This window comes from Monodon monoceros, unplaced genomic scaffold, assembly GCF_005190385.1.
Source record: "Monodon monoceros isolate NGI ecotype Baffin Bay Population unplaced genomic scaffold, NGI_Narwhal_1 Super_Scaffold_16, whole genome shotgun sequence".
Lineage (NCBI taxonomy): Eukaryota > Metazoa > Chordata > Mammalia > Artiodactyla > Monodontidae > Monodon > Monodon monoceros.
The window spans coordinates 94,049,044-94,061,356 of NW_021703772.1; the positions used below are offsets into that span (position 1 = coordinate 94,049,044).

Genomic DNA, 12,313 nt, shown 5'->3' on the forward strand with positions numbered 1-12,313 from the left:
TTAAAAAACACCAGGCATAAGATTTTAGTTTTTAAAACTGTGATCTCCAGGATAACTTTGTACTTTAAAGGACTTCCTAAAGAGAATCTTGAAATTTCTTCAGATTACTTTATTAATATGATATGCGTATGTGTTTCTGCATTCATTCTTTTTCTCTTTCCTTTTAGTTCCCTCAGCCACCATTGTCACCCTTGCCTGTGAGATCCTGTCTTCTTACTATACCCCCAAATCATAAGGATCAGAAAGAGAGAGAAAGAAATATTCCAAGCTTCATAACTTTCATACCTAAGCTCTCAGAGCCTGTTAGTCGATCTGGTGAGTTTAGACCATCAAACAAGCAGAAGGAAGCACCATTCAAGGTGTTAGGGGATCAGACTCTCAGGTCATTTGATAGCTCTATCTGGTCCAGAAACATGTGCTTTTTTTGGAAGGCTCACCATCACAGACAACACCTGGAGACAGGAGAGTAGGAAATCCAAGGAAACAGAGTGATGTGTCAACATTGAAATCTCTCACTTTGAAAAAGGACAGTCTTTGGTGTCCTTTGAGAATTTCAAGGAAGGCAATTTTCCTACGATAGGGAAGTGGATATTGACTGCCATGGTGCTGAAGTGAGAAGAGCAGAAGAGAGCACTCAATCTCTTTCATCAGGAAAGAAACTATGAACGAGATTCAGAAGCTGGATATATCAAACCAGTCAAGTTCCAAGAAGCCCTGCATTCAGAAATGACTCTAAGCCAGGATGAAGGGACTAGAAATGATAAAGCTGATTCAAAAACTGCTTCAGCACATAAAGGGGAAGTAATTGAGCCAAATCATATTTCAGAAGAGTATACTGTTCTTAAAAGTTTGTCCAATATAGTTCCTCATGACCCCATTGAAAAGCTCCCAGAAGATCACAGAAGCATGGAGACAAACAAAAATATCAGTAGCAGAGGCAACCAAACCAGAAATGAACGGGATGGTGCCTCTTATCCACATCACTTTCCCTGGAGATGAAACTCCCAAGGAACCAGCAACAACTAAACCAAGCCTCCAAAAAAGAAAGGGCATCCTTCATAACAACAGTAGCTTCAACATACTTGCAGACCAAGAAATGACATGCATAAAATGAAAACCCAGAGAAATAAGTTGGATTCAAAGACCAAGGCCAGTAACAGGACACCTCAGAATTTCATGGTTTCCACTGAAAGTTCCATGAAGCCTACCATGCACAAAACCAGCATAAAAACTCAAGTTTTTCCTGCTCTGGGGCTTGTGGACCCCAGACCTCGGCAATCACCCACGTTTCAAAAGAGAACGCCACAGATAGAAAAGAAGCAATCCACTTACCGGGCTTTGAAACCTAAAAAGCAATCACTCCCTTGCATCTGTAAAAATCCAGGAATAAAAAAGTCTTCTGTTCCTCTCTCTGCTCAACCAACAGAGCCTAAATTACTTAGATCTGAAGTACAGTGACATGTTCAAAGAAATCAGTTCAACTGCAAATGGACGTGGAATCTACGAAACGTTCAGGACTCCTATTTATCGTCAGATGCCAGAGGCTGAACAGCATGAAAACAAATATTTCCAAGAGATATGCTCAGCTTCATCGGGCAGATGTATCACCAATAAATGTCGATCTTCACACACAGTGAGAGGACCAGCAAGAGCCGAACCAGACTCTCTCAGAAAAGACCACATATTAAACCCCCAAAGTCTTCTCTTGGCATTAAACAAAAGCACAAAAGTTTAATTTCTAAAGAAAAGTGTTGGGGCTTTCCTGGTGGCGCAGTGGTTGAGAGTCCGCCTGCCGATGCAGGGGACGCGGGTTCGTGCCCCGGTCCGGGGGGATCCCACATGCCGCTGGGCGGCTGGGCCCGTGAGCCATGGCCGCTGAGCCTGCGCGTCCGGAGCCTGTGCTCCGCAACGGGAGGGGCCCCGGGAGTGAGAGGCCCGCGTACCGCAAGAAAAAAGAAAAAAAAGAAAAGCGTTGCCAGCCTGTAAGTAGCAATGACACTGAAAATGGTGATGGTATTTCAGAACCAGAATAGCAGATAAAGTCTTCAGGAAATGACTTTCTATCTTCCAAAGATGAAGTTCAGCCCATGAACATGGATCAGACTCATGAGCAGTCCACCGAACAGAACGAATTCCTTCCTGTCTCAGATTTGTCCATTGTGGAGGAAGTCTTGACGAAGGAGACATTTCTAGCAATCAGATACTTGCCACGAGCCTCAGAGATCTGCATGAACTGGAAGAGCAAATCACCAAACCCCATTTGTCCTTTCAGAAAACAGCTGGGCACTGCCCAGTGAGAAGAGTTCCAGCAAGCATGTACTGCAAGAAAAGCAGACTATAGTATCTCCTGGTGAAACTAATTGCCAATCAAATTTTAACTAACGAGGTAGAGTTTGACAGTGTTTCAGATAAGTGTAAAACACTTATGAGTTTCTCTTTCCAAGAGAAACAAGAAAGTGCATCTTCTCAAGCATATCAACGTTGGGCACATTCTTTGGATCATGATAGTTTGGCTAATAAGTCAATTCCATGTCAAACATTTGGAAAAACTTTAAATGATGCAGATTCAATTTCCCAAGGAATTCTAGACCCTGTAAAGAATGAAGAATCTCCAGATGAACTGTTAGGTTGTCTAGCTGCAGAACTACTAGCTCTTGATGAGAAAGATGACAACTCTTGCCAAATAATGGCAGATGAAACAGATCCTGAAAGCCAAAATCTTGCCCTCAGTAAGAGAGGAAATACCATGCAAGAATTAGGGGGAGAGACAACTGTCAAAATACAGGTGGGTATAATTACAATCAGAGATTCATTGGGGAGGGAAGGGATCTCAGAGCCAATCTGTTTCAAACCCCTTATTTTCAAATGAGGAATCAGTAACCCTAAACAATTAAATAGTTTCATCAAGATCTCATTGTTTGGTTGCAAGTTTGGAATCCAGGTCCCCTGACTCTCGTGCTAAGACGTTTTCATTATGTTGCCTTACTTCTAGAATTTAGCTAGCCTGACACTGCAATGGAATCACTTTGGTTACATTAATATAGCAAAGCTACTTATTGAAATAGGTAGATATTATATTCAGTGATGATGTTTTCAATCAACAAGTAACAGCAGGGAGGTAATTATGGGTAAAGCATTACTCTAAGTGGTGTGTGAGATAGAAAGAAATTAACACAGCCCCCGAAGTAGCTCACCATCTAGTTCCAAAAGACCATATGAAAACATGAAAAGCTCATTTCTCAAAGATTCCCTGCACCTGAGCATTTGTTCCCAAATGGTTTACTTTAACACAAAAATATTATTGATGCCTCCTGTGTTTTTGTTATTGGGATAAGAACTGAAGACATGGTCGGGTACAAGACTTAGCTGTTGCTCTCAGGGAAGCATAAACAACAATCCTGAACACATTTTGAAAAAATTTGTTTGGCACTGGAGTGGGGTGGTAAGAAGAATATCAGCAGGTAGTAAGGTTACGTTTGTTTTAGTTCTCACTGAAGTATATGAGCCTCCTGTTCTACTAAATTTTTTTTTTTTTTTTCAGTACGCGGGCCTCTCACTGTTGCGGCGCACAGGCTCCAGACGCGCAGGCTCAGTGGCCATGGCTCACGGGCCCAGCCGCTCCGCAGTATGTGGGATCTTCCCAGACCGGGGCATGAACCCGTGTCCCCTGCATCGGCAGGTGGACTCTCAACCACTGCGCCACCAAGGAAGCCCCTGTTCTACTAAATTTTAAAGACAAACAGTAGGTTTAGCTGAAACATTATTTACTGTACACTAACTCAGGTGATATCACACTCTTTCAGGATCAGGAATCATTATTTTAGCTAATTGATCAGAAGAATACACAAGGTAAATAATTATACCATAGCTAAGTTTACTGAGAACTTACTACATATGAGTGAGACACATCATACTGTCTTCTTTCTATACTTCATAACAGCTCCATGAGATCAATACTAAAGGTAATAACAAGTCCCCATTTTGCAGGTGAGGAAACTGAGGTTTAGAAAGTCACGCAGGTAGTGAGTGGTGGGGACAGCCCCACACTCTTAATTACTACACAGTGGGAAATATTCCTGGTTGTAAAAGGCCAGCTTCACCCTCATGGTGAACCTGGTCTTGGCTGGGACGTGGGCAGTGATTCACAGAGGCTGCCAGGCTTGGCTGGGTGTTGGGGGTACATGTGTGCATGCCTGTGTGTCTGAGATGGGTCCACCAGCCTGCCATTTCGCATTCAAGAAAATCTAACAAGCTAGTAAATACAATCAGCCCATAACCCTACCCTGCAATCACAGAGTCAAAAGTTGACTTTTTGTGATTTTTTCATTTCTAAGCAATCCTTAAATTTCAGTTTGGACAGAAACATGAGAGGCTGGGGAGGAGGAACCCAAATGGCCCTCAGGAGGCACCCGTGCTCATTCCCGAGGAAGGAGATCCTGTGCAATGTCTTATTCTTTTTTTTTAAATAAATTTTATTTAGTTATTTGGCTGTGTTGGGTCTTCGTTTCTGCACATGGGCTTTCTCTAGTTGCGGCAAGCGGGACCCACTCTTCTTCGTGGTGCGCGGGCCTCTCACTGTCACGGCGTCTCTTGTTGCAGAGCACAGGTTCCAGATGCGCAGGCTCAGTAGTTGTGGCTCACGGGCCCAGTTGCTCCGCGGCATGTGGGATCTTCCCAGACCAGGGCTCGAGCCCGTGTCCCCTGCATCGGCAGGTGGACCCTCAACCACTGCGCCACCAGGGAAGCCCTGTCTTATTCTTAAGGACCGTCACCGTGCCTCTACATCACCGTCATCATTTATTTTTAAGAACTCATAGAGGAGATCAAGACAAAGTAGTTTTGGTCCCAATCAAACAATTGGTAAACATGGTCTAAGCTGTACAAAAATATACTTGTTTCCTGACTTCCAGGGGAAGGCCTTTCAAAGTCTACTGTGGATGCACATCTCTTGAGGGTCATGCTGAAATGTAGACACTGATTTGGTATGTCTGAGGCCTGAGATTCTGAAAGTCTAACAGCTGGTCTGTAGGTTCTCCTTTGAGTAGCAAGGGTCTAGAGGACCATGGATGTTTAGTCCATTGCAGCTGGTCTTGACCATTAGACTTGCTTGCATGGCTGTGCATGGGTGAATGTATGTGCGTGTATGTGTAAGAGAGACAGTATCTATCTGTATGTATATTTGTGTGTAAATGTGTATGTGTATGGAAGTGTAGGCATATGTGCTTACCTGTGTGTATATTTGAGTGTATGAGTACGTTGTGGAAATAGAACAAAGGTTGTTTATTCAGAGCTCACTATAGCAAAGGAGTCAACCACCATCACTTGTGTTTGGCCGAGACTCAAAAGCAGGCAAGGAGTAGGAAAGCTTTTTAGTGGAAAAAAGGCTTCAGGTGTGCCCTGATTGGAGGCTCTTGTCCTGGGGAAGCTGTAGGTCAGCTAACTAGAAGGGGCCTCCCACGTGATTGGTTAGGGGTGCATACTTGGCCTTCTCTGGTTGGTCCTAAGTTAGAAGAAAGGAAGACCTTACTCTCCACCCTTTCTCTCCGTCCCAAGGACTCAGAATGTAATGATGACTTTTCTTTGTGTCTCATTCTTCCAGAGATACAGTAATGGCTTTGGGGTATGTGACAAAGAGGAGAGATTTTTCAACTCACATGAAAAGAAGACATTTTCTGAAAACAGTTTAAAGTATGAAGAACCTATCCTGTGGCCCAAGGGTGAGACCCTTGGGAAGGGAGCCTACGGCACAGTAAGTGAAACACGAAACATGTTGAAATAAAAAGTCTCCACTCCTGCTCGACTCCTCCCTCTTCCCTAATCTTCCTGAGTGCCCTCCCCACCCCGTATACTCTTTTACTTAGAACTCTTTCAGTTGGAAGTAATGGGAAACCCAGCCTAAAGTGGCTTGAGGAAAAGGATGTCCACAGCTTTATGTAACTGAAGGATTTGAAGTAGGACTGGCTCGGGGCACAGCTGGTTTCAGGGGTCAAACAATGTCCTTGGGGATCTGGCCTCTCTGTGTCTCCTTCTGGCTCTGGTTCTCAGGCTCCACGGGGTAGTACAATGGCCATTGTATTTCAAGCCTCTAATTCTCTGAGGTCCAAGTCCTGTGGGAAAGAAGTCTCTTTGTTCAACGGTTCAAGTTATGTTACCAGAAGTTGGAAGAATCATTGCTGAGTGGCAAAAACAAAAGATGTTCCTTACATTTTGTGAATTGCATAAAAGATCATCTAAATTCCCAGCACTTTAGATAGTATTTACACAGATTGGTAAAGAGAAGACTGAACCCAAGCCATTATGATACACATTCACTATGCTACTTATTTATCCCCATCTTGGCTCCAGTGAAACATTCAATTTGCTTAAGTACTTTGCATTTAGGTAGGGATGTATCAGCTAAGAGAAAGGCAAGTGTTCGGGAGGCATTTTGTGAACAAGTGTCATCATTTACATTTAATAATAAGGCATTGGTTTGCTTCTAGGTATATTGTGGTCTTATTTGCCAAGGACAGCTAATAGCTGTAAAACAGGTGGCTTTGGATACCTCTGATAAGTTAACTACTGAAAAAGAATATAGGAAACTGCAGGAAGAAGTAGATTTGCTCAAAGCACTGAAACATGTCAACACTGTGGCCTATTTGGGGACATGCTTCGAGGAGAACATTGTAAGCATTTTCATGGAGTTTGTTCCTGGTGGCTCAATCTCTAGTATTATAAACCATTTTGGGCCATTGCCTGAGATGGTGTTCTGTAAATATACAAAACAAATTCTGCAAGGTGTTGCTTATCTCCATGCGAACTGTGTGGTGCATCGAAATATCAAAGGAAATAATATTATGCTTATGCCAACTGGAATAATAAAGCTGATTGACTTTGGCTGTGTCAAGCGTTTGACCTGGGCTGGCTTAAATGGTACCCACAGTGACATGCTGAAGTCCATGCATGGGACTCCGTATTGGATGGCTCCGGAAGTCATCAATGACTCTGGCTATGGATGGAAGTCAGACATCTGAAGCATTGGCTGCACTGTGTTTGAGATGGCCACAGGGAAGCCCCCACTAGCTTCCATGGACAGGATGGCAGCCATGTTTTACATTGGCGCACACCGAGGGCTGATGCCTCCTTTACCAGAACACTTCTCAGAAAACGCAGCAGACTTCGTGCGTGTGTGCCTCACCGGGTAAGAAACTGAAAGCAGGAGGAGGATAAATCCCCAGAGATTCCAAGCAGCTGACGTTTCCCCTGCAATTTATGGCCCATTATAAGCTCAGCTTGTGTTATGAAATCAAGCAGGGAGTGATTTTGTGCTGAAAAAAATCATGATTGGCCATATTGGGTGATTGTGTTCCTTGTTGTACCAGGGTATGGGGGTAATGCTTCAAGTGGGAAGTGCCTCAATGAAATGTCTTATCAGGTCCAGACAATACTTCCTCAAGTCAATGGGTGTGCAAAAATTGTTAAGGATCTACTTATTTACCAATGAGACATCTTCCCAGGGACTAGCCATGGTGAAATGACATCACCTATGCTTTAGCCTCCCTTCCCTCTCGGGGAACCAGTGTTCTCATTCCTTCCTAAAACCAGCTCTCAGGAGAGTATATGAGAAATTCATTCGTATCAAGGGAATGATAGGAACTGATTGATTGATGATTGACAGAGTTAATGTATTGTTTCCCCAGAAACACTTGCATTTAAAGCGAGAGGAAGCATTTTGAGCCGAAGGAACAAATCTCTAATTGGAGTGTTTCAAGCATCAAATGGGTAGTGTTTGGGGAAGCAGAAAAGCCCCAGAAGGTTGCCTGTTTTCTCCTGTCCTGAGGCTTCCTGGTACTTATGGAATAAAGTTCTGTGTAAAATGTTAGAACTGGGGCTTCCCTGGTGGCGCAGTGGTTGGGAGTCGGCTTGCCGATGCAGGGGACACGGGTTCGTGCCCCGGTCCGGGAGGATCCCACATGCCGCGGAGGGGCTAGGCCCGTGAGCCATGGCCGCTGGGCCTGCATGTCTGGAGCCTGTGCTCCGCAGCGGGAGAGGCCACGGCAGTGAGAGGCCCGCGTACCGCAAAAAAAAAAAAAAAAATGTTAGAACTGTAGGGAGCTTAGAGATTACTCATTTGTGTGGTTTTCAAACTTTTCTTATCCAGGCACTCTCTGCTCATATGAAATCTTAATTCAAAGAATAAACGATAAAGGCAGAGAGATGGCTCTGGTTAAAGTGTGTATATGTATATGCATGTATGTGTACAGTGGAGGAGAGCTAAAGAGTAGGGTAGGGGTGCTCAAGCCTACGTACCTGGCCTCTACGATGATGTAGAACAGCCTAAAATCCACCCACCTAGTGAGGCTCAACATTCAGTTGCATGTGCAGAATGAGGAAGGCCTGAAACAAACAAAATTTCTTGCCTTTCAAGGAAGTATGCTTTCTTATTGCTAGATGAAAAATTCTAGTGCCCCAGCTTTCAGCAAACATATATGGCAACCTCCAGCTCCCTGAATGGGTTCATTTTATCTTTCTCAGTTAACCTCCAGAACCCGCAGGCCTCCCTGTCTGCCGATGAGTGTCTGCTTTAGACTGTCTCCCTCTCCCAGCACATGTGTACACCAATCAGCATGTCCTGGTTGATTTCAGGGGATCACATAGGCCAGGGCAGCAACGCACACTCCAGGGTTGCAGTTCTGGGCACCCCTACATGCAGAGATGCCGTAAGCGTTCCAGCATGGATTTTGCGGACAGAGCTCCAGGCACAGAGCTGCCCCCCCAGCCCCCCCACCAAAAAATAAACACCTCACAAAAGGGACATAAAGGTATTAGGAATATCATATAGACCAGTACTAGTCTTGGAGATTGGTCTTAGCTCTTAAACATACTGCAGTTGCTTTGTTCTGAATTGAACAATTATCTATTATTGATCCACAGAAAGTGCTTGCTATTCTCATTTTCTTTCTAGTTCTCATTACACACACACACACACACACACACACACACACACACACACACGGCTTTAGAGAGAAAGGGTGGAATATTTTTTTCTGGCTCTCCTTTTGAACCATTGCTTCATAAACTAAGCAATACACAACTCACACCAGTAGTAATCAATTAACAGCGTTGTTGTGAAGGGTAAGAGAAATGGTGTATGTAAATTGCTTAGCACAGCTTGGGGTATGTAATTAGGGCTCAACAGTTAACAACCCTTTGGGAGAATACTAATACACCTTACCTAATGAGTGTCATATTGCAAGCCTGCAATTCTATGCCAGAGACCCTAAGGACTCTAGAATCTTGCCTGTTGTCTATGACAATAACTTCTTGGAGGTGTGGATAGTCATAAATAAAGGGGTAAGGCACTCTTAAAGATTCAGAAGTAGAGATGATTAGGTAAAAATCAGGAACAAGGACTGAACAGAAATCAATCTGGGGAAGCAGTAAGAAGCATGGCTGGGGGTACTCCTATGGGCAGGTCTCAGAAGTTCTGGGAAGTCAGGCCAAGGGGTTTAACTTTGTTGAGATAGGCAGTGAAGACCAGAGGACTGCAAAGGATTTGGGGTAGAGAATGCCATGAAGAAAAAGGTCTTTGGCGAGGCAGGTCAGACAGCAGATTCAGTAGAGGGACCTCGAATGGAGGCTATTCTGGAATCCAGAGTTTGGGTTTTGATGGTGATGGAAGCAGTGGGAGTGTAGATTCCAAAATATCAGTATTTCAGGGACTTCCCTGGTGGTCCAGTGGGTAAGACTCCATGCTCCCAACGCAGGGGGCCCCGGTTTGATCCCTCATCAGGTAACTAGATTCCACACGCATGCCGCAACTAAGAGTCCACATGCTGCAACTAAGACCTGGCACAGGCTAAATAAATAAACATTAAAAAAATATATATCAGTATTTCAGAGGAAGGTGAATCAGGACTTGGTGATAGAGGATGATAGGATCTCATGGTTTTGAACGTGGATAGTGGAAGAAGTAATAGAAAGTTGTGAAAGAGGAACAGTGGAGGAAGTTGAAGGAAACATTTGAAGCTGTGGAATTGTTGCTCAGGAAATCAGTGAACATTGGAAGTGCATATTTGAAAATCATAAGGTTGGTAGCTATAATCATGAAAAAATTAGAGGGCTGAGGAAAATGTTTTTGAAAGTGCTCATGGGAGAAGATAACAAAATATGCATAGAATTAAGTCCAGTACACAACTGGAAAAAAGGGGAGGTGAGTTGCCACAGTGTGGGAGAAGAACAAAGAGGACAGTTTCTCTTAAGTAGAGACTGTTTCAGAGAAAAGGGGGTAGTGAAATACTTCAAATGCTACAGAGATGACAAGGAGGGTGAGCTCATTAAATTTGGTAAGGAGAAGGTCATGGTTAGTTTTAAAAGAGCAATTTCTATAGAGAAGAGTAGGCCAAATGGTAAGGATTTAGGTTAGTGAATGTTGAAAAAGAAATCTTCAGGTTTGACCAACTTAGAGAAATTTGGCAGGAATAGAAGAAACAGGATGGCAGCTAGAAATGGTAGTCATTTAAGGATTTTTTTGAAGAGAAACGAGATTTCTGCATATTTTGAAGGCAGGAGAAAGAGCCTCCAGAAGGGGAGAGGTTTTTTATTTTAGAATGATTTTTGGTCACTTGCTTTTTTTTTTTTTTTTTTTTTTTTTTTGCGGTACGCGGGCCTCTCACTGTTGTGGCCTCTCCCGTTGCGGAGCACAGGCTCCGGACGCACAGGCTCAGCGGCCATGGCTCACGGGCCCAGCCACTCCGCGGCATGTGGGATCTTCCCGGACCGGGGCACGAACCCATGTCCCCTGCATCGGCAGGCAGACTCTCAACCACTGCGCCACCAGGGAAGCCCGGTCACTTGCTTTTTAACGTATTTTATTTTTATTTCCATTTTTACCTGGTCATCTGCTTCCAAAATGATCAAGATAGCCAGTTTAACGAAAAGAATGCCTTTGGAATAAACAGTGACTGGTTCATTAGTTCATTGACTAGTTCATTGGCAAAAGCTTTTTGATTTCTTGAGGGGGAATAAACCTAAGCCATAATAGTACTAATTAAGTAACTGCCTCCCTTTATGCTCATCCAAGAGTGCCCCAAATGGAATTATTCAAATTAATCAGCAAAACATATTTAAATGTCTACCTCTTAAAGGTTTTTCAATCCTGGATATCTCAATTTAAAAAATAAATTTCATGCTAACTAAAAGTGCATTAAACTGTACATCTAAAAGCGTGAATTTTACTGTGTATAGATTATACCCCAAACAAATTGATAGAAAGTACAATGGAAAAGGAGGGACTGGTTTTGAATCATAATAGGTACTAATTTTTGAATTATTAGTATGTGACACTGTTTCAAAGTTGTATATGCATTTTTAAACATTCTCCCAATGGGGACTTCCCTGGTGGTCCAGTGGCTAAGACTCCCTGCTCCCAATACAGGGGGCCCGGGTTCGATCCCTGGTCAGGGAACTAGATCCCACATGCTGCAACTAAAAAGATCCCTCGTGCCGCAACTAAGACCCGGTACAGCCAAGAAAAAAATATATATATATTTTTAAATTCATTATTAAAAAAAATTCTCTCAATGAATTGGGATCGACATATACACACTACTATATATAAAATAGATAACTAATAAGGACCTCATGTATAGTACAGGGAACTCTTCTCAATACTCTGTAATGACCCACATGGGAAAAGAATTTTAAAAAGAGTGGATATACGAATATAATTGATTCACTTTGCTGTACAGCAGAAACTAACACAGCATTGTAAATCAACTATACTGCAATAAAAATTTAAAAACACACTCTCCCAGTGAGTTAGGTGTTGTTATCCCCATTTTACTGATGAGGAAAGAGTTGGAGTCCCTCACCTAAGATCACACAGTTAAAATCTGGAGTCTGGACTCAATCCAAATCTGTTTGACTGGCAGAGGCTGTACTTCCATTGTTAAAGTTGGCATTTTGAGTCAACTGAATCTAGTTGGCAGGCACGATACTGGGTGCTGTTTACTCTAATGTGTTTTTTCCCCTTCTTAGGGACCAGCATGAGTGACCTTCTGCTGTCCAGCTCCTGAAGCACTCCTTCTTGAAGAGAAGTCATTGAACATACATCAGGACTTCCTTCCCAGCTCCACTATAGATTACTCCGTTACTGCTTCATTGCGGAAATGATGGCTAAGGGACCCTTGTTTTCCTACTGGAAAGTCAATCTAACCCAATTTAACCAGATCCTGCAGTGGCACTAACTGAAAAGTTTGTTACAGGTTAGCCTTCTCAAGCTTCAGGCACAATTACCCATATACATAAGAAAATTGTCTTAAAGAGTTAACAA

The 12,313-nt window shown here is 43.2% G+C and overlaps 1 protein-coding gene across 1 annotated transcript in view; it reads left to right on the top strand.

The window, feature by feature from the left end:
* MAP3K19 (mitogen-activated protein kinase kinase kinase 19) overlaps positions 1-12,085 on the top strand; it is a 36,465-nt gene extending 24,380 nt beyond the window's left edge. Inside the window, 15 exon segments of the mRNA XM_029225998.1 lie at positions 168-457; positions 459-574; positions 577-655; positions 657-917; positions 919-1,091; positions 1,094-1,430; positions 1,432-1,627; positions 1,630-1,750; positions 1,966-2,169; positions 2,172-2,240; positions 2,243-2,346; positions 2,348-2,785; positions 5,600-5,749; positions 6,483-7,180; positions 12,019-12,085. Coding sequence (XP_029081831.1) covers positions 168-457; positions 459-574; positions 577-655; positions 657-917; positions 919-1,091; positions 1,094-1,430; positions 1,432-1,627; positions 1,630-1,750; positions 1,966-2,169; positions 2,172-2,240; positions 2,243-2,346; positions 2,348-2,785; positions 5,600-5,749; positions 6,483-7,180; positions 12,019-12,085 — 3,303 coding nt within the window.
* Positions 12,086-12,313: the final 228 nt, after the last annotated feature.